Genomic DNA, 22487 nt, shown 5'->3' with positions numbered 1-22487 from the left:
AGCCTTTAAGTCTAACTTTTTAATGAAATTGTCCTTAAGCTATTCTCAGAATATTATGCAACAATTTATTAATTTCTGTATTTTTCAGATGCCAAACATATAGTCCTTGAAGTCTTGTGCTGTCAGTTGTGTGTGTGCAATTCAGATTTATTAGGTTTGAGCAAGTCATGTGCAAATTGATTTGACTTTTGTTTAAACTTCCTATCCTGTATATTTGAACCTTGGTGAAGACTGAGGTAAGGCACAGCACCATTAACCTAATTGTTCCAGCACCAGACCCATGTAACATTTGCACATGCACTCAATTCTGGGAACACCATCAAATTATTCAAATGAGTTTAGCTCACCATACTGAAAAGGGCAGCTCATTCAGATGGGTGTGGGTAGTGTGTCAGGGACAGTGGTCCTAACACGGAGTAGCCAAAACCTTATAATTAGAGCCAGTGTTCTTGTGTTCCAATGTACTGCATACTGTACCTGGTATTTGCTCTTGTAGTGCCTGAGATGGACTGAACAAAATTATCTGCCATGGTTCTCTCACCTCTGAACCAGAAGGATGTGGGTTCAAGACCCATTCCAGGAGTTTCAGCAAAGAATCTAAACTGATATTCCAGTACAGTACTGAAGGAGTGCTGCACTGTTGGTGGTAGCATCTTTCAGAAGAGATATTAAACTGAAGCCCCATCTACCCTTTCGGGTGAGTGGAGAAGATTCCATGGTTCTAGTTAGAAGAGATGGGGAATTCTGCCCGGTATTCTGGCCAATATTCATGCCTGAACATCACAAAATCAAATGGTCTTTTCATACTCACATTGCTATTTGTGTGCAAAATCGGTGGCCGCATTTCCTCCATTATCACAGTGACTATATATCAAAAGTACGTCATTGGCTGTAAAGTACTTTGGCACATTATCAGGTCATAAAAGTCACTACATAGATAGAAGTTCTTTCTTTCATCAAAGGTGACAGCAGTTAACTGCTGCACTAGTTTTATTTAGCCTGACCTGCAGTGCAGTTATGATTACAGTTAATGTCTGTTGATTAACACTGTTGGTTCAAACAAGCTGCAGCTTCATAGCTAATTCCTACATGACTTGTGAGTACAGTTAAAGTACTTGCAGTCTACCTGAAGTCATGGTAGGTGCTATACAAATGTACATTCTTTCTTTATCTTATGTAAGGAGTCTACATCACTGTATCTCTAATGCAGCATTTAAAGGTTTAGAATGAGCACAGCAAACCCAATTGCAAAATTGTTGCAAAAACCCAACTGTTTTGAACCTACCTGGTTCATGAATCTCTTCTGTGCCTGAGTATGAGGAAAAGACCTGCCCAACAAATTGGTACTGCTGCTCCCTGTAGTTGTTCTGTAGATAGTCTATCAACATAACGTAGCCGGACTGTTGCATGGTCAGCACCTCACAGAATATCTCCAGCTGGATCAAAGCACAAGTGTTTCATAAACTCTTTCAGTGGATGGACATATTTGCTGGCAGTGCTGTCAAAATGGCAGCTTCTCAAAGGAGAAAGACAAAATTGCTTGAAAATTGTTAAACCTCAACCAATCCTTGTCTGACATCTATGCACTTGCACTTTTCTACTGGGGTAATTGGAGATGTTATAAAAGCAGGAATATTGACCACTCCCCATCCACTCCCTCAACCCCCCGCACTCCCTAGCCCAAGGGCGCTTAAGTTAATTGTAGTGGCCCACTTCAATAGGAACTGGTAATTGAATATGGGACCTTCTGGTCTACATGGCACTAAGTTAAAATTTAATTGAAATATACTTAAGAGGATAATACAACTTGTTTTTGTAGTTTAATTTTGGATGAATGGGTTAGTGCCTGGGTAATGTACCAGGGGATGAAGTCTATTAAAAATTAAGTCCATTAAAACAAGTGCTTTAAGGATTTGTGTGATGAAATTTCCAGGTTCATTTTGTTCACTTTTTTTAATCATTGCAATAATTGCTATTGGTAATTTGGTAATACAGAGAATCACAGAGATCTGGGAATATGTTGAGACATTAATCCATTTGAGGAATTCAGGTATTGCTATGAAGCTAAAGATATAATTAATAACAGTAGAACCTCTGATTAGACAACTAACTCACAATCCCTTTGGGATACAGATATAATTTTCCCTTTTACAACTAATTTGATCCATGCTTTTATAACTCACTGAGGTCAAACAACAGTGTAGCCATTTCTGCAAGTTCTCAAAAATAATTGGCAGCTTATCACTGGCAATTTTAAACCGTGGTTATTAATAAGCATTTACTGTACTTGTTCATGCCCCCAAACATTGTTCATGATTTCAGCTTGTACGAGCTGATTTTCACATCGCACTGCTGTCTGGGAGCACTTAACACAGAGCTCAAACAATAGAGTAAACTCAGCACCCAAACTTGCTCTCAGGCCTGATTAAAATAGAGGTATCACATGGGTACACAGGGAGGTTGAAATATTGGCCTGCAACCTTAAAGGCACCAGCACATCTAAAGGAGTATAAAAACGAATGAAGCCCCATAGGAGAGCCAAACAGATTTTGTTTATTGCTGTTGATTGGGAAAGATTATGATCTAGACGCCTTCCAATAAAGAATACTAAATTGATGATCTGCCATGATCTGTGAATTGGGTGTGGCTTTTACCTTCATAAAGGGCCCATTCCCTATGGATAAGTTTGTATTGTTAAACCATTTTTTGGAATAAAAGTAGCACCCCATGTCTCACCTTCTCCATGCCAGTGTCCTCTAGATTCTTGTTATACGAGAACATTCAACTATGACCATGGGCCCAATTTTTATCTGGTGATGAAGGCAGGCATGGGGTCAGGAAGAACAAAAACTTAAGAGTTTTTGGCAGCAATTTCAAACTTGCAGTGACTCCCTGATCCTGAATTATTTGTGTGCAGCCTTTTCATGGATTGGGAAGGCTTTGAGTTGTGACCCTGCATGCACCTCTTCTGAGGTCGGGGTCTTCATTGTGAGCCACGAGAGGAAGTTTGAATTTCCTCCTCCTTGTTCTTTTCGTGTGCTGGTGTGGGTTTTGGTAACCCTAAAGCAAACAGTCTCATTGGAAAGTTGTGACCATTAGGAGAACATTCTGACAGTTAAGTGCTTAATGCTTTGACAACTTCAAATGTCACAATCAGGTGCTGTATTGTAATGTACATGTGTTTTAACTGCAGTGATTCAGCATTGGGCTCTATCCTGCAAAAGTAAGTTGCCCAGCATGGTTTAAGTGTTGAGAAGCATTAGAGTTCTTTCTCCCTTGGAGAAAGTACCATAAAGCATTCATACTGTAGTAAAATGTTCTGGGAAAACTCCCGTCATGTTTGGACTGTAATTTAAATGTCAGGAGATCTTTAACTTTGAAAGGAGGCATGGGGAGTATGAGGGGGTGTGGAGGGTCATGGGGGAGGGGGCAGAGGTGGATGGGAGTGTGAGCAATGAGGTTTACATGCTGGCCAAGGTTGGGAAATAAACATTCCAGTGTAGACAGTATTTCAAAAAGACAGACAGCATACAAAGGACAAGGGGTAGACCTGATAGTAAAATATGACATAAGGACAGTAGTGAGCAAGGATCATTGCTCAGACAATTATTAAATAGAATCAGTATGGGTGGAGATTCAGAATAGCAAAAGTCAGGGAATGCTGGTGGTGTAGTTTATAGGCCCCCTAACGATAGGGCATTAAACAAGAAAATATTTGAGAGTGTAACAAAGGTAATCTAATAATTGTGGGCGAATTTAATCTTCATATAAACTTGGACAATCAAACTAGCAAGGGTGGTCTAGAAGATGAGTTTGTAGAACGATTTTGTGACAGTTGCCTGGAGCAATAAGTTGTGGAACCAAGCAATTTTACATCTAGTGTTGTGCAATGTGGTTCATTAGCAAATTCATAGGGCAGAATTTTCGGTTTGGCGAGTGGGGGCAGGGCCCGCTAGCTAACGCGTAAAATGATGCGCGGTGACATCAGGCGGGTGTCCCGACGACACCGCGCGTCATTTAGATTTTCACTTTGGCGGGTGCACAGCGGACTTGGCTGCCTGCTGAACTGTCAAAAGCGTATTAAGGCCATTTAAAAACTAATTAAACCAATAAACTGAGCTGCCCGTCCAACCTTAAGGTTGGCGGGCAGGCAAAGAGCCCAGGCGGCCTTCGCATTTTTCATGGAATCTCATCCACAGGCGGGATGAGGTTTCATGAAGTGTTTATAAATTGAATAAAAATTTTTTTTTAAATTCATTGACATGTCCCTGCTCTTGTGACGCATGAGGGTACGTCTTACAATTTTTTCTTTTCTTCATTCAGCTTTTTAAAACTTAAACTAATCTCCCTGAGGAAGCTCTGTGCCCCAGGGAGATTTCTGTGCTCTTTCACGTGCATGTGCAGAAGAGTGCAGGCCCCCAACTCAGGGAATCCCTTCCCCCTCCACTCGCACAGGGAGCGCTCAGCGCTTTCGGGCGTGCATCATGCTTGGCGGGCCTTAATTGGCCCGCCCACGTTAAATGGCAGCGCAGACCCAATCAGGAGCACCGATCGGGTTCACGCCCGCCCCCCGCCCACTCCCACACAACCACCTCCCCCCTCCCCCCCCAATCCCCCCCGAGGGGGGGAAAGTTCTCCCTATACTAAAAGATACACTGAGAACTGTTGATCATAATGCAATTGAATTTCATGTTAAGCTTCAAAGGGACACACTTCAATTACAATAAAGAATCTTAAAAAAATCCAGTTACACAGGTATGAGGGAAAATTAGGTAAATAGACTAAAATATATGGCTGTAAATAAACAGTGGGAAACATTTAAAAGAAAAACTAAAAAATACATCCCATTGTAAAATAAAACTCAGCAAGAAAGATCCACCCTTGGCTTACTCAGGAAGTTAAGTTTAGTATTCAATTAGAAGAAGAGATTTCAGATTGCAAATGACAGTAGCATGTCTGAAGATTGGGTATGTCTAAGAAACCAGTAAAGGGCTAACAAAAACTGATAAAAAGTAAAAAAAAAATACAGTGTGAGAATAAACTAGCCAAGAATAACAAAAACAGATTGTAAGAGCTGTAAAAGTTTTACAAGTATATATAAAAGGAAGAGAGTAGTAAATGTTAAAGTAAATGTTGGTCCCTTAGAAATATTAGGTGAAATGAGGAAATGGCAGAGACAATGAATAAATATTTTGTATGTGTCTTCACGGTAGAAGCAACAAGCTGCATTTCACAAACAGAAGGTAAACAGGGTGCTAAAAAGAATGACAAAATTAATATCAGCAGAAAAAGAAAGACTGGAGAAACTTAAGGGACTAAAATCCGACAAATCCCGAGGACCTGATGGTCTACATCTTAGGGTTCTAAAAGAGATAACTGCAGAGATAGTGAATGCCCTGGCTAAGACTTTCCAAAATTTTCTAGATTCTGGAACCCCCGTCCCAGCAACTTGGAAGTGAGCAAATATGATATTGCTATTCAAGAAAGGAGAGAAAGAGAAAACAGGGAACTCCAGACCAGTTAGCCTGAGATTAGTTGTTGGGAAATGCTGAAATCTATTATGTCATGAGAAGCAGAATATAGCCCTCAATTACCTATGGGCAATTTGAACTTTTTAAGGAAGACCTGTGTTTTTTTAAAAAAGAAAATACAAGCAAAGACACTGAGCAAAAGATGTATGATAATGTAAAGTGACGCTTTCTGGAAAAATCCTATCTGTTTTATACTGACAGACCTGTTCTGAGAGAACATGGAATGTTGCACCCGAAAAGATGTCATGGCCTTCTTCAAGCAGAGACACTTGGAAGGGAGATAGGAAAGATGCAAAAGACTAAACTTTAATCTCCTGTTGTTGTGGAGACAAAAGACAGATTTGCACGTCTCAGCAGTCACCCAAAAATCCATCTCCTGTTGATTTATATCTCAGAATGTGTAAATAGTTCTGATAAGAATGCAAGATGACAGTAGCATTTCCTCTTCTGCAATACACAGGGGAAAAAATGCGTTAAAAAACTAGCCGCAGAGCAGTGCAGTGTGTGCTGGTGTGCTGTGAGAGTGACAGTATAGCAAGACCAACTAGTCACCCCTACAGGTGCAGGCAGTCTCTCTCTCTCTCTGTTGCTGGAGGGAAGGCTCAGCAGAAGCCACAATCAAAAAGGAAATAGGACAGCCTTTTCAGTTATCCTGCAGAACCAAGTGTCTTCAAATCAACTGTGAAAATGCCAAAGTCAGCTCTACCAGAATCACCCAACTTAACGGCCGTAATGTACCATCATCTATGCCTCATGGACAAGCCAAAGACTGATTCAAATTTTTTGTCTTTTATTTGGACTCTTCTTATTTCTGATCTGTGTATGTGTCTTGCATTTTTATTATTTTTTTCTCAGGTTTTAGTAACTAATAAACTTACTCTTTCTTTGACTCAAGAAAGTCTAGTTAAATTGGCTTCTTCTAAAAGTAAATAAATTTGGATTTGGAAAAGATAGCCACATGGGGAAGGGATCCCTTTTAAATTAACCTTGTTGCAACCAACTGAGGGGAATGAATAAATAAGGGGAGGCAGCTCATTCCTCCTCACCCAGGAGCAGAATAAAATTGGGGTCCTGTTCGTGAAGTTAACAAATTTTAAAAAACCGCTGAAGGTTTTCTTGCGTCTGCCCTAAGTGTAAAGATGTCCACATTTGATGCCACAAGGCATTTGACAAGGCACCATATCAAAGGTTATTCCGGAAAGAAAAGGTCATGGTGTAGGGGGTAACATATTGGCACAGAGAAGCAGAGAGTAGGCATAAATGGGTCTTTTTTCTGTTTGGCAAGATGTGACGAGTGGTGTCCCGCAGGGATCAGTGCTGGGGCCTCAACGTTTTACAATTTATATAAATGACTTGGATGAGGGGATTGAAGGAACGGTTGCTAAATTTGTTGACGACACAAAGATAGGTAGGAAAGTAAATTGTGAAGAGGACATAAGGAGGCTGCAAAGGGACATAGATAGGTTAAGTGAGTGGGCAAAGATCTGGAAAATGGAGTATAATGTGGGCAAATGTGAAATTGTCCATTTTGGCAGGAAGAATAAAAAGAAACTTATTATCTAAATGGTGAGAGATTGCAGAACTCTGAGATTCAGAGGGGTCTGGGTGTCCTAGTGCATGAATCACAAAAAGGCTAGTACGCAGGTACAGCAGGTAATTAGGGAAGTTCATAGAATGTTATCATTTATTGTGAGAGGAATTGCTTACAAAAGTAGTGAGGTTATGCTTCAGTTGTACAGGGCACTGGTGCGACCACATCTGGAGTATGGTGGACAGTATTGGTCTCCTTATTTAAGGGAAGATGTAAATGCTTTAGAAGTAGTTCAAAGAAGGTTTACTAGAATAATACCAGCAATGGGCAGATTGTCTTATGATGAAAGGTTGGACAAGTTAGGCTTGTATCCACTGGAGTTTAGAAGAGTAAGAGGCGACTTGATCGAAACCTTTAAGATCTTGAGGGGTCTTGACGGGGTAGATGTGGAGAGGATATTTCCTCTTATGGGCGAATCTAGAACTAGGAGTCACTGTTTAAAAATAAGGGGTTGTTCAATTAAGACAGAGATGAGGAGAATTTTTTTCTCTCAGAGGGTTGAGAGTCTTTGGAACGCTCTTCCTCAAAAGGCGATGGAAGCAGAGTCTTTGAATATTTTTAAGACAGAGCTAGATAGATTCTTGATTAACAAGAAGGTGAAAGGTTATCAGGGGTAGGCAGGAATGTGGGGTTGAGGTTACATTCAGATCAGCCATGATCTTATTGAATGGCGGAGCAGGCTCGAGGGGCTGAGTGCCTACTGCCTAATTCGTATGTTCATATGTCAGTATTTTTACAGGCAGAAGGGATGTTAGTTATGAAAATTTAACAGTCCGTTGAGTAGTTAAAAGAGCTAGTGAGGCACTTAGGATTAAAATTTCACCCGAAAGCCAGAAAACCAAAAGTCTTAAAAGGGGTGGCCAGTGGAGGTGGTGGCATAGTGGTATTGTCACTGGATTGAATTCCCACCACTGCTGATGGTGAAATTTGAATTCAATAAAAATCTGGAATTAAAAGTCTAATGATGACCTTGAAACCATTGTCAATTGTTGTAAAAATCCATCTGGCTCACTAGTGCCCTTTAGGGAACGCGATCTGCATCCTTACCTGGTCTGGCCTACATGTGACTCCAGAACAGCAATGTGATTGACTCTTAAATGCCCGCTGAACAAGGGTGCTTAGGGATGGGTAATAAATGCTGGCCATGCTGGCCAAGTCAGTGATGCCCATGTCCCATGAATGAGTAAAAAAAAAATTGAGAATGATGGAATGGATAGAATAGCGGTAGAGAGATTAAAATTAGAGCAGTGGAAATTAAAATTTCAGGGAAGAGAAAGAGGAAAGACAGGAAAGCGCATGGAGAGAAGAGAGAGAATTTCAGGTCAGGGTTTAAAACAGCTCGAGCTGAGGGGCAGGAATCATACTGTGTCCCTTGAAGACAACACTAGCTCAGACTTCAGGGCTGTGGGAATCCAGTTTGTTCATTTAATCATTTTTTGGTCTTCTTTATCTCTTTGGAGCAGTTAGCACAGCAGATAAAGTGGCCAGTCCAACACAGGTTCCAACTGCAGAAAAAGCTCACGAGGTTTACTCCCTCTTGCCTGAGGAGAGTGTCACTAACTATGAGGCAGCAAAAAGGATCATTTTAAGTGCTGGAAAGGTACAGTCAGAAATTCCATTCCCTCGGGAAAAGGCCTGACCAGATCTACCTGGAATTTGAAAGGCTTAAGCAACTTGCTTTTGACCGGTGGGTGCAGGCACTTTAAACAGAAGCCACTGATAAAACCCTCCGTGAAATAATTCTCCTTGAGGTGTTAAAACTCCATACCCTTCCCAATAGGAACACACCTAGAGGAACAGAGGGTAACAGGGACCAGGCAGGCAGCCACACTGGCTAATGAATTTGAGCTGCTCCACAAACCCTTGTCCCAGAAGAGACCCTCCCCTAGTCACCCCCAACTAATTGGAAAGGATAGAGGTGGAGAGAGTGATAGAAAACTGAGCACCCATGGGAGAGAGGGAAATGCTGGGGGCCCTCCTCAGGACAGAGCAGGTGGTGCTGGGATGAAAAGTGAGGCCAAGAGGCCTGTGTGTTTTAACTACTGAAAGGTAGGGCACCTCTGTGCTAACTGTTGGAGGTTACAGGAAAAATCATTGGGATTTATCAGAGCGCAAACACCCCATGCAGGGAATGGGAGTCAGTCAGAGAGCCTAACAGACCAGGCTATGGCTCTGACTGCAGCTGTGAATCCCTGTAGATACACTCCTGAGAGTGCGGGTGAGGTTAAACAAAACCCTGAGAGTTACAAGGATTTTGCATCCAAAGGAAGGGTGGCCACATTTCCCCAGAGTGAGGCGTGTAGGCCTATAGTGATACTGAGGGATACAGGGGCCAGCCAAACTCTACTGCTGGGAGAAGGCATGACCTGCCCACCAGAGTGTGCAGTAAGTGCCAAGGTGTTGGTAAAAGGGATTGAAGGAGGGTACATGCCCATCTCCTTATACCGGGTACATCTGAGTGCGACCTTGTGTCAGGACCAGTGGCCGTGGGAGGCGTCCCCAGTTTGCCTGTGGATGGGGTTGACCTGCTCCTCGCCTTGACCTGGTGGGATCAAAGGTAACAGCATCCCCAGTGGTCTCAGAGAAGCCAACTGAGGTCAGGGAGACAGAACAGCTGCAGGAGAAAGTGCCTGGCATTTTCCCTGAGTGTGTGGTGATATGGTGTATGGCCAGACAAGGTCGGTCAGTGGAGTCTGAAGCGGCACTGCAGACAGAAGACCCTACAGGTTGGTTATCTGAAACCTTTCTCGGGAGTCTAGAAGACCCTATGGAGGTAATAAATAGATCTTCCTTGGTAGCAGCCCAGCAAGCTGACCCACTGTTAAAAACATTAGCTCAGCCTGCCCACATTGAAGCTGAGGCAGAAGCAGTCCCTGAATGCTACTACGTTAAAAATGAGGTGTTAATGAGGAAATGGATACTCCCTCACAGACCCGCAAACAAGGAGTGGACAGTGATCCACCAGGTAGTGGTGTCGCCGAGGTACTGTAGGGAAATATTACGGTTAGCTCACAAAATTCCAATGGCTGGGAATGTCATTATACGCAAAACCCAAGCCCGCATCAGCCAGCATTTTTACTGGCCCCACCTCCACAGGGATGTAGCAAGGTTTTTGCAGAATGGTACCACCAGACCATAAAAACAATGATCAGGGCAAACTGCTGCGAATACTCCCATGACTGGAATAAAGGACTAGGTTTTCTTCTGTTCGCTACCAGGGACTCATCCAATGAGTCCACCGGTTTTACTCTGTTTGAATTAGTTTATGAGCACCAAGTGCAAGGACCTCTGAAACTAATCAAGGGAAGGTGTTTAGAATAGAAGGAGGAAGTCTCCATGTTAGACCACGTGACAGTGTTCCGGGAGCAACTCAGGAGAGCCTGTGATGTGGCCCGAGAACACTTAAAAATCCCCCAGGCAGCTAAGAAGAAACAGGCAGACAAACGTGCCAGTGCCTGAACCTTTCAGCCAGGAGATTCTGTGTTAGTGCTCCGACCAATACCAGGTGAGCCCTTAAAAGCCCAGTTCAGTGGCCTGTACAGAGTGGTGTAGAAGCTCAGGGAAGTAAACTATCTAATTGAGACCCCAAATCAGGGGAAAAAGCTAAGGCTGTGTCATGTCAACAAGATAAAACAAAATCACAACTGAGGAGAAGACAACCAGTAACGAATGGTCTGTCGCATTGCCACTGGCCTAGAGGATGAGGGTAGCAGTGGGGATGAATTGGAGAGAGAAGTGGGTGAGGCCCACGTTGAACACCCTACTACCCGGCTAACCAACATAGAGGTGCTAGCAAAGCTAGACTCCCTATTCACTACCTAGGTGCAGAACAGAGAGCTGACTTGACAAGGCTGCTCACTGCATTTAAAAGCTTATGCAGAGACAAGCCAGGCTGCACCACACAAGCACTACATGATGTGGATATGGGAAAGGCCCTCCCATAAGGCAACATCCTTATCGTCAAGGCCCAGAAAAGCTGGTCCAGGTTTGGGAGATTAACTACATGCTAGAGCCCAGCAGCAGTAGCTGGAGCTCCCCAGTTGTGCTCATACCAAGCCGGACAGCTCCACAAGGTTCTGCATTGACTACTGAAAAGTTAATGCAGTGACCAGAGCCGACTTCTACCCGATACCCCAGCTGGAAGACTGCATGGATATGGTACGTAAATCAGCCTACATAGTTTTACTCAAGGGATACTGGCAGGTTCCCTTGGCTGCCCGCACGAAGGAAACCTCTGCCTTTATAACTTCAGATGGGGTTATACCAGTGTCGGGTCATGCCATTTGGACTCCAAAATGCCCCAGTCACCTTTCAAAGGCTGATGAACTAGGTAGTGGCGGGCTTACCCAAATGCGTAGTGCACCTAGACAACCTGCTAGTGTACAGCGACACCTGGAAGACTCACTTAAAGCAACTGGAAGCCCTCTTCCAGAAGGTACAGTCAGCTGACTTAGTGATCAATCTCACAAAGAACGAGTTCGCTAAGGCTCAGTAGACCTATTTAGGACATGTAGTGGGTCATGGACAATTACTGCCCAGAGCTGCAAAGGTACAAGCAGTAGCACAGTTCCCCATTCCCACAAAGAAAGGAGAAATCATGAAGTTCTTGGGAATGTGTTGGATTCTACCGTATGTTTGTCCCAAACTTCAGCACAGGAGCCGCCCCGCTGACAGACCTACTACAGAAATAAGCAAAGGTAGAATGGACTGAGGAGTGTCAGGCAGCTTTGGAAAAACTGAAAACCATTTTAACAGGGGAGCCTGTGCTTGCAGCTTCAGATTTAACCAAGCACTTAAAGTAGCCATCAATGCGAGTGACATCGGCATAGCAGCTGTCCCCTTCCAGGAAGATGAATCAGGAGTAGAAAGACCAATCAGGTACTTCCCCAAAAAACTAAACAAGCATCAGAAATGGTACTCCACAGTGGAGAAGGAAACCCTTGGTTTATTACTGATTCTCAAATGCTTTGAGATATATGTCTGAAATGGATAGAGAGGGACCACAGTCTATACTGGCTGCAAGCCTTTAACCTTTGTGGAAAAGTTTAAGACACAGAATGCCAGATTATTCCATTGGAGTTTGTTTCTCCAACGGTACCACCTAAATTTCACCCACATTGCCGGGAAATCGAATGTGATTCCAGACGGCGTCCAGAAGTTAGAGAGACCCAGTTAGAACTGCAGAGAATAATATTGACCAAGGCTAGGAGAATGAATGTGTATGTGTGTGTGTTTGTTGGCTTATCATTTTTTTCCCTTTGTCATGAAATGAGTTAATGGATCTCATTTCATTTGTAGTGCAGGGGAAATGTCATGAAAAGCAGATTACAGCCACCAATTACCTACGGACAATTTTAAGGAAGACCTTTTTTTTTAAAGAAATACAAGCAAAGACACTGAGCAAAAGATGGATGATAATGTAAAGTGACCCCTTTCTGGAAAATCCCCATGTGGGTTATACTGACAAATCTGTCCTGAGGGAATATGAAATGTCATACTCGAAAAGGTGTCATGGCCTTCTTCAAGCAAAGGCACTTAAAAGGGAAATCGGAAAGATGCAAAAGACTGAATTTTAATCTCCTGTGGTTGTGGAGCCAAAAGACTGATTTGCACATCTCAGCAATCACCAAGGGCAACAAGATGAAAAATGGAGTATCATGAGGGGAAGCGTGAGGATCGTACTTTGGTTGCATGAATAAAAAATCATACTATTTTTAAAAAGGTGTGAGACATGTAAATGTTGCTATCCAAAGCTCATGCAAGGAGCTCAGAAAGTTAGTATGCAGATACAACAAGTAATTAGGAAGGCAAATGGCACTTTGGCCTTGTTTCAACGGGACTGTAGTACAAGAATAATGAAGTCTTGTTACAATTGTACAGGAATTTGGTGAGACCACATCTGGAATGCTGTGTACAGTTTTGGTCATCATATTTAAGGAAGGATATGCTTGCATTGGAGGCATTACAGTGAAGGTTCATTAGATGGTTCTCATGGTGAGAAGGTTGTTCAATGATGAAAGGCTGTGTAAATTGGACCTACATGCTCTGGAGTTTAGAAGAACAAGAGGTAATATCATTGAAATATATAAGATTCTGAATGAGCTTGACAGGGTAGATACTGAGAGGTTGTTTCCCCTGGCTGGGGAACCTAGAACACTGGGCACAGTCTCAGGATAAGGGGTTGATCATTTAGGGCTGGGATGAGGAGAAATTTCTTTATTCAAAGGTTTGTGAATCTTTGAAATTCTCTATAAGAGGGTTGTGGATGCACCATTGTCGACTATATTTAAGGCCAGGATAGACAGATTTTTGGTCTCTCAGGGAATCAAGGGATATGGGGAATGGGCAGGATATTGGAGTTGAAGTCCAAGCTCAGCCATGATTGTATAGAATGGTGGAGCAGGCTCGACGAGCTGTATGGTCTAGTCCTGCTCCTATTTCTTGTGTTCTTGTGTATGTGGGGTTTAAGAATGATGTTGGCAGCAAAATATGGCAGGAATGTGCTTCGGAGGCAGTCTGGGGTTTCAGAAGTTGGGAACAAGCCAGACTCGTGTTCCCGCAGCCCAAAATGTCAATCCAGGTCCGTAAATAACTGTACCTTAAATCAATGTTAATTTGTTGAGAAACAACCTGCATCTGACTACTCCATATATGTACATTTTAAACCTGCAGCTAATACAATATATTTTAATTCCCAGAACTTTTTGCTTCAGCCCTCTGAGTGGAGAGCGGGAATGCATAGCGGGGAAATCTGCAACTACAGTCTGTAGTTTTCCACCTATTAAATGCAACAGAGTGGGTGGGGTGACAAGGGAGGGAAAGATCATAGGCTGGGCCTTCAGGACTTCTGATACTTTCTCCCACAATGCAGCATGATTCCTGAAATAGAAATATTCGCCCAAGATGCCTATCGTTCCTAATTCTAATCAAGGATACCACAAACATGGATTTCCCTATAAAAAAAGGAGTTCTGCAGGAAGAATCAAATGAGACACAGCACATACTTATTCTGATGATTATAACTAAGTATCAGTATCCAAGTATTAAAAGTATTTTAAATTTCTTTTAGGATAATGATGCTCAGAATGGAAAAAATTGAACATTTCTCTGCTGGCCACTTTCTGTGCGCTGACTCAGCAATTATTCTGCTGCAGGATTATGTCCCACATGTGTTCCGGAATTAGCTTGAGTGGGGGTATTCTGTGACTGGATCAACATGTGAAATCTCAGTTCACTGAACAGTCTCATAACGCATCAGTCTCCTTACCTAGATAATGAAAGGCATCATAAAGGAGATGATATAATTTATGGGAAGTGAGGGCTTGCTTCCCCTCATAATATATAACAGATTACATTTCTGTCACATCCTCTAACTTTTTTTACAGGGTGCATTAAGTTGCACTGTTTCTAAACTTCAACTTAAACTTTGAAAAATAATTGAATTTACCTGATTTTCAGAAATGGGGACAGTTTCTTTAAATACAATCCACTGGACATTTTCTGTACAGGGAGGTGTAGTAAGGGAACCGTTGTAACTATAATATTTGTCGGTAGAATTTGGAAGAAGGTTCAGTAAAATGAATGGCTCCACCGTAGCCCGTTTTCCTAAAATGATGAAAAATTTTGGATGAAAATCCATTATGGAGAGAATAATCACTGCTTTAACTAACAAGTATTAGCATTAATGCTGATTATATAAGCAAATTTTTATGTAATGGAACGTATTCATCAGAAATACAAGGTGTAACTATGACTTCTGCGGTAATTATAGTAAGCTTGCAGCCTTTTTTTAACATCTCTCCTGATTTTTGCTTCAATGGATTTAACCAGCATCCACATTACACCACCACACAAAGTCAAAATGACTCCCACAATCTTATAAATTAGCAACTGGGCAAGCTCTATTTAAGAAATTACAAGTTACTTCACTTGCTTATTCCATTACTTCTCTCTCACTGGCTTTGAGATTATCTTGTGTGATAAACAGGTGCAAGCACTCAATACGCTCACCCTTAGTTCTGCTCTCCACTATTGGACTGAAAGCATTTGAAATAAACTGAATTTCAGGTGCATATATTCAGGTTCACATTCGTTATCCCACAGCATGACTTCAAGGATACAGTCTCTTAATTTGTGGTACATAAGGAATAGGACCGAAAGGATGAGAAAATTATTTGGGGTGTTGAATTTGCAGTGTAAAATTGGCTTGGGTTGCACACAGGTTAAAAGTCCCAAAGTTGCTCATGTATTGTTTATTTTGATTCTAGGAGACTCATGTCTATGAGCTGATCGCTGCAATGCCTGAAAATGATGGCGCACTTATCCCAGCAGCAAAATATAGACCAACAATAAAAAATATTATAGAGTTGGTGCAAAAAGCAGTCTGTGGATTCCCAACAATGAGGTCCAGGCGAGGGAAAGGATTTAGACCTAAAGAAAAGGAATCTTGCTTCACAAGGATTTTTCTTTAACTAATGAGTTTCCTTACGCAGCTGGAATGGCTGAGTTTGGAAGGATGGGCTTGGGCTGCTCCCGACATCCCTAATGCTGGGAGCTCTGGAGTTCTGTTGAATGGTGAAGCTGCCTATGTGGTTTGCACCTGACTACCACGTGCTAGAGTTGGCCTTTCATTAACCCTGTGAACTCCAGCAGAGTCCAGGCTGGGGGCTACTGTCAGGCACGATCCCAAAGCACCTGCCAGGATTGTGTCCCGAGGATTTTCAGTATCCAAAACATTTTTTCTAATGTCGATTTGCCTGATATGTATTTCCAGTATTTTCTTTCTTTATTGTAGAAGCATTAGTTAGCATTTATTCATTATATATAATGAAAACTTATTTTCCCCTTTTTTAATGTTATTTCCCAATCCTGTGACTGGGATTCTGTATAATAACAATAAAATAAAAGATATATTGCTCAATTGGGATTCTCAGGCCTTTTCACTTCTTTCTGCCTAGGTAGGCTGGTTCCCTTCGTCACCATTTATTCACAGAACTTACCATATCGGCTAACCATTTCCACACCACGTATGACATTATCGTAATCCATATTGTTCTCTGGCCCAATCTGTAAAATATGAGATTTTTAACAATGGTTATGTTTTAACACACCCCATTTTGATAGCCTGATGCACATTGGTGATGAAGCATGGATATGGAAGATGTTAAAGAGGCTCTATGTTCTTGATATAGTGTTTGTCAATTTGTTTCATATTTGTTTAAAGTATATGGCATAGTGGCACATCACATTCAAAAATCACAAAACTTTGGTGTTTTGTAAAAATTATTTAAAAAAAACACACACATATTACTCTTCTGGCGCTGCTGCCAATTCTTTTATTAGGAAGTCACAATTAGTAGTATTTTGCAAATAATCAAATGTCTTACTTTAAACTGTAATAAAGATTTTCTCTTGGCAAGAGTCAAAACTTCATGAAAACTCACTGAAGTTGCTGTTTATTTTGACATGCAAATATTTACAAAATCATAGGTACAATGATTTTTATTTAAATAATTGGGTAGAGTTTACAAATCCTGGTGTGAGTTTTGTGCGACAGGAGCATACATTAGGAGTTCAATGCTCACTCTGAAAACTGGAAAAGTGCAGATGACAGTGCAGGAGGTGTTAGCAAGAAGGGGGATCTGTCTTGTTACTCCAGGAATCCTCCTCATAGGACAGCAACGCTGTAACAGGCGGCTGTTACAGTCACTGACAATGCCAGCCTTATGGTGCATATTAACTGCTGCTGTCCTTGTGACAGATTGTAAATGCCAACAGATGACTCATCTCAGCAGATGGCTGTCCAATGATCCATATTCAGTGTAGCTAGTTCCACCCAATTGCTGGCTTATAGGTATGCCTCTGCCTAGCAACATGGATTAGAGGGTATCAGCAAGTAGGCACAATCTGCCTCCATTGCAGTCTGAGTTTTGGCATTGGTCCATGGTTCCTCCTCTTCTTCCTTCAAAAAAAATGTAAGTAAAGGGGTGTCCCCATTGACCCAATTCCATGGACCTACCAACAATGGCAGTGGCAGAATACTTGTGATGAAGTTTCCTGACCAAATAAGTGGAAACAGGAAAGAAACAAAAATAAACAAGAAAAAGGTTCAAAAATAACCCCAAAACCCAGTAACAAATCTTACTCTTTATCAAACCTTTAAATGCACTTCCGTAAACAGTATTATTGGGGCCTAATTTTAATCAAGTTAACTGCAATTTGATGGGGGTTCTTGGTGTCAGCACAAAGTTTACCAAACATTTAAAAGGTTTTTCTGATTGCTTATGTATGTTTTGCCCCCAACAATCAGGAAATATGCACTACATTGTTCAAATCTGAATTGATCTGAAAAGGAAAAACATGCAGCCTATCAGGGAGGAGATAAGTGCAGGTTTGGCCCTAGTTTTTGACATCTACAACGTTCAGATTTTACACTGTGACACTTTGAAGATTCAATGGCATTTCAGCTTCTCCAAAATAAAATCCATTATGCCCTTACACTGTATTTTTTTTAAATTGAGGAACCTTATTCTTAAGGTCTAAAGTGCAGAGCTGATAAGTTCAAGAGAGGAGGATAATCAACAAATAATGACCAGGCCATTCCAAGCTTGGGCTTTAGAAACCTGTCAATTGTGTAAACAGAGAAATGACAGGGAAGTAGGGAACTGAACAGCATTGAAATTCTGGCAAAGAATGAGTTTAAAATGTGAGACAGTGCGGCACTGTTCTCAAAATATGGAATTACATAGGAGACAATGGTATCAATTTTCAGCTCGAAATTAGGGTGTGAAGTTGATGCAAATGTAAAGAATTTATGCCCATAAACAAACTTCTTTTTTGGAGAAGGAATGAATATAGGTATATTTTATGAGTTTGTATTTCCATAATTGAGTCATGCTCGCAGAGGGAAATGGAAATTTTCCCCTAATTCTCAATGTGTGCTCCCAATGGGAAAGGGAGTGTGCATTTGTAAAATTTATCATGTAATATTTGCTCTTTTGCACTTAATTATAGATTTGACAAAACTGTCAGAGATGTGAGGCAGATCTGAAGAAAATAGAAAGTAAATATTAGGCTTTAACCAGATACAACATGGTTTACAGCATTCCTTAGGAAGGATCACTAATGTTACTCAAATAGTTCTTGCACAAAACCTTAATTACCTCAAATAAGACAGACAGAGCCTTCAGACTGCCTTGTCCTTGCACCGCATCCTCAAAACTTTCAAAAAGATCAGACTCAAAGCAAAAGATCTGCATCTGAAAAACATTGACAGAAAACAATTACTATTCTCACCTCCTGTTTGTAGAACAAACATTAGTTGCAGTTTCAGGCAACAAAAGATGCAACACGTATTTATTTGGTTGCGTAGTTTATGTACAATTCTATTATGCGGCATCACATTATATCATTCCTATCTAAATACACTTGCTTAGTATTTACAGCAACTGCTAATTACTGCATAAACTGGGACATTGCATGCATATAGGAAAGAGATGGATGCAGTGGATTAGAACAATGTTTTATCGTTTCAGGGACCAGAATTAAAACTTAGCTCAGGTCAGAACAAGAGCATTAAAGGTTCTTTTCTCTCTGCTGGCTGTAAGGCTCTACAGTAAATGGATTTGTGCGATTCAAAAACAAAGACCCAGGGAGCATCAGTCTACAGTACAAAACTAAACAATATTTTCAACACCAAATTGGCTATCCAATACAATAAAGAAAGCTTAAAATCAAAATGATGCAGTAGGCAGAATGAGGCTGAGAAAATGTTCCCTAAAAATGAAAATGAAACAAAATCATAAAACGCAATATGTTTTTTGACATTTGGCTTTGGAAACTGAAGAAAGTAATTCCAGCTATTATGGAAAGAAAGATTGGGTTCTGGATACCTTTTGAAATCTAACTTGTCAAAATTGAGTTTAACAAAATGAATTTTGCCTTAAACCGGACCAAATTTGGATGCGTTTAAGAAAGCAGCACCAACATGCAATTCATTGCATTCTATCCATTCCCCATAGCTCATCAGTTTAGCCCGATGAACCTGGATTCAATTTTTGTTAAACTGGTGAAGTGGTTTTCACACACACTGGAATGAGGGTTGTATTTAGTTTCTCAGAAATAAATAAATAACTTTCTGCTCTAATTACGCTACAGAAGGAGCCCAGAATTATCTAGTGTCTCTCCATGATGATTTATCCAGCAGAAAAAGGTTGATTGGGAAGAAAATTGATTGACCCTCTGCTTGGACAAATAGACTGGAGGCAGTGTACGTGGCTGATACCAACTAAAGGAGTGTTCATATAGAATTGATGTACATAAACAGTAAGGCATCCGCAGTTAATATACTAACTAAATCCATGTTGTTTTCCCTGGCTGGAAAGTCGAGAACTTTGGGGCATGTATTCAAGATCCTGAGGGGTATGGACAGGGTAAATAGTGAGGAACTGTTCCCACTCTAGCAAGCATCAAGAACTAGAGGGTGTGGATTCAAAATAATTGGTAAAAGGAATAAAAGTGACGTGAGGAAATTTTTTTTCACTCAGAGGGTGGTTGGAACCTGGAACTAACTCCCTGAGAGGGTGGTGGAGGCAGGTTCATTTGAGGTATTCAGAAGGGAATTGGATTGCTATCTGAAAAGAAATAATGTGCAAGGTTATGGATATAAGACAGAGGAGTGGGACTAGGTAGAAAGTTCTTTCAGAGATCCAGTACAGACTTGATGGACCGAACAACCTCCTTCTGCACTGTAAAGATTCTGTGATTTGTGATGGTCTCAGGGTAAGGGACTGATCATTTAAGACTGTGATGAAAAGGAATTTGTACATTCAGAGGATTGTGAATCTTTGAAATTCTCTACTTGGGGTATGGAAGGTCAGTCAGTGAGTATACTTAAGACTGAGATAGATAGCTTTTTGGACTCTAGGGGAAATCGGGCAGGAAAGTGGAACTGAGGTCAAAGATCAGCCATGATCTTATTGAAGGGCAAAGTGGCTGTTATTTCTTATGTTCGTATGTGTGACACAAATTGAAGTGCTTTTCTTTCTTTCAATAAGTGGTAACATTCAGATGCAATGGGGATGTGTTGGGTCTCAAGTATGGCACAGCTTTCCTCATGAAATCAATGCAGGTAAGTCTTAGCCTAACATAAAACATAAAAGTAACTCACCTCCAAAGGAAATTTTTGTCCATCTATGGTATGCTCTGATCCATCTGTTGCATTACACTTGCCCCAGTGGAACATTATCTTGCCTGCTTTGTATCTGGATTTCATACCACCTCCACTGATGTAATATTCATCTGTCAAATTCATTTCCACTGGAGATCAAGAATGAAAGATGTTTGCCATTAGATATCTTGCTATAAATGTATTGGATGCATTATTAAAATAGACATCAGGAGAAATGTATTCATACAGTGCTAATTGTCATGCATTTCAGTAGTGAGGCATTCTAAGGAAACAGAAATCGGAAGAAGTAAAAGACAGCTTAATTCTAACTGTACTGTAAAAAATCAGTCCGAAATACAGAGGAAAATACCTTGAAATGTAGCTGTGATGTTTTATATGGAAATAATGTGTCATATTGAAATAGAGGGCAGAATTTTTAGGTTGATGTGCGGGCGCATGCCCAACCCGATCAGATGCGAAATCGCGCGAGATGACGTCGGGCAAGCGTCCTGACATCATCCCGCACTTGTGCAATATTTTGGTCGGTGGGTGCGTGTGAGTGTCAGACAATTAAAGTTGTTAAAGTTCCAATTGTCCCCGATTTTTCGTGGTCCGTCCAACCTTAGGGTTGGCGGATGGGCGAATCTGCCAGGCGGATTTTGCATTTTTGATGTAACCTCGTCCAAGAGCAGGACGAGGTTTCCGTTATTAAATAAAAAAAATAGAAATGTATGGACAGAATTTTTATCATGTATATGTTCAGGTGACTGATTCTGATGTGTGGACATTTTTTTTACAGATTTTAAAATCTTTATTTAATTGTTTTGAAGTCTTCAGATCTCTGCCTTCAGGGAGTTTTCATTCAGCGCTTGCCCGCGCCGCACTTACATCAGCCCCCAACCCGGCAGCGCTGAGCTTTTCAGCACGTGTTTCGCGCTGGCTGGCCGTTAATTGGCCAGCTAGCGTGAAATCGCGGTCGGGGGCCGATCACGGGCTGTTCCCACGTCTGCAGGCCGACCTAAAAATCCTGCCCAGAAAATGAAAGGAGTACCTGTTTTCCCATTATTGTGAATGACTGTACTTCCACTGGATTCATGTTCCCAGCCTTCAAATAGCAGCTTTCGAAAATTAATGTTTACTTGAGTAAAACCGTCATCTATATTGATGGGGGATTGTTTAGGACCAGAGCAACTCGGATATTTCTTCACCCAGTTCTTTTGATTTAAGTGACCTGAAGAAAGGCATCAAAATATCAATACATTGGTCAACAATTTCATCAAAACTTGTTTTAAAATACTGTATTTTAAAAGTGGTGACCCTGTTTTATCAAGGATATAAAGCTTTACCTAATTACAGTAAAATAATCCAGGATAAAATGCAGATGGCAATAACAGCTGACTAATGTTATGAGGATGTAATATAATCAAAGGATTCTAACTACTTCAGAAATCAGATACTTATCCACTTTTTAGAACCACAACATTGTATTACAACCACAGCCCCATTATTTCCTATATGTAATCTTGAAATTAAGGTCACTGAACTCACCTGACACAAAAAGTGAAAAAATTGGATTGGGCACTTGCAACCTGCCAGACATTACTTTCCATTGACTTCACTGCTAGGCGAGTGGATTAAGTTAAAATGACCTCTGCTCATGGATGATGGTGTCTTTGGTGCCAAGTGTTATATTAGAATACTGTATGCTCCTCAGTTTGGCTTGGTGAAGTTTCAAGTGTGAGAGAACCTATTGCTAATGAATAAAACTATTGCAAGGGTGGCGATTTAGATTAAGGATAATCAACTAGAGAGCTTTAAAAAAAAACATTCATGGAATATGGGTATCACTGACAAGGCCTGCATTTATTGCCCATCCCTAATTGCCCTTGAGAAGGTGGTGGTGAGCCACCTTCTTGAACCGCAGTAATCCACCTGGTGTAGGTACACCCACAGTGCTGTTAGGGAAGATATTCTAGGATTTTGACTCAATATTTTGCCTATTGTTTTGCACATCTCAGACCTGGGTTCAGTACACCAGTGCCAACCATTATGATTGTGTTTATAGGGTCAGACCCTCCAAGAACTTTGAAGACAGAGGGAAACAGATAGTTATGCTAGAATCTATTATGGAACAAGAACACGTCAGTCACAACTTAAGGATAGTTATTTGGTTGGGATTGCCTGCTTTTTTTCTGGG

At 41.2% G+C, this 22487-nt stretch overlaps 1 protein-coding gene across 4 annotated transcripts in view; it reads right to left on the bottom strand.

Annotated features, from left to right (window-relative positions):
• The window catches only part of ptprz1a (protein tyrosine phosphatase receptor type Z1a), a 261256-nt gene that overhangs the window by 111081 nt on the left and 127688 nt on the right, over positions 1 to 22487 (bottom strand). For all 4 annotated transcript variants that reach the window (XM_078568367.1, XM_078568368.1, XM_078568369.1 and 1 more), the window contains exons 3-8: positions 21342 to 21521; positions 20291 to 20439; positions 18285 to 18380; positions 16122 to 16188; positions 14570 to 14727; positions 1286 to 1436 (exon numbers count right to left, since the gene is read on the bottom strand). In XM_078568367.1, coding sequence (XP_078424493.1) covers positions 1286 to 1436; positions 14570 to 14727; positions 16122 to 16188; positions 18285 to 18380; positions 20291 to 20439; positions 21342 to 21521 — 801 coding nt within the window. The remainder of the gene's footprint in view (positions 1 to 1285; positions 1437 to 14569; positions 14728 to 16121; positions 16189 to 18284; positions 18381 to 20290; positions 20440 to 21341; positions 21522 to 22487) is intronic.

This window comes from Cetorhinus maximus, chromosome 22 (assembly GCF_964194155.1).
Source record: "Cetorhinus maximus chromosome 22, sCetMax3.hap1.1, whole genome shotgun sequence".
NCBI classification, from domain to species: Eukaryota; Metazoa; Chordata; class Chondrichthyes; order Lamniformes; family Cetorhinidae; genus Cetorhinus; species Cetorhinus maximus.
Note: the sequence above shows the minus strand (reverse complement) of the source record. Positions and strands in the feature narration are given on the sequence as shown.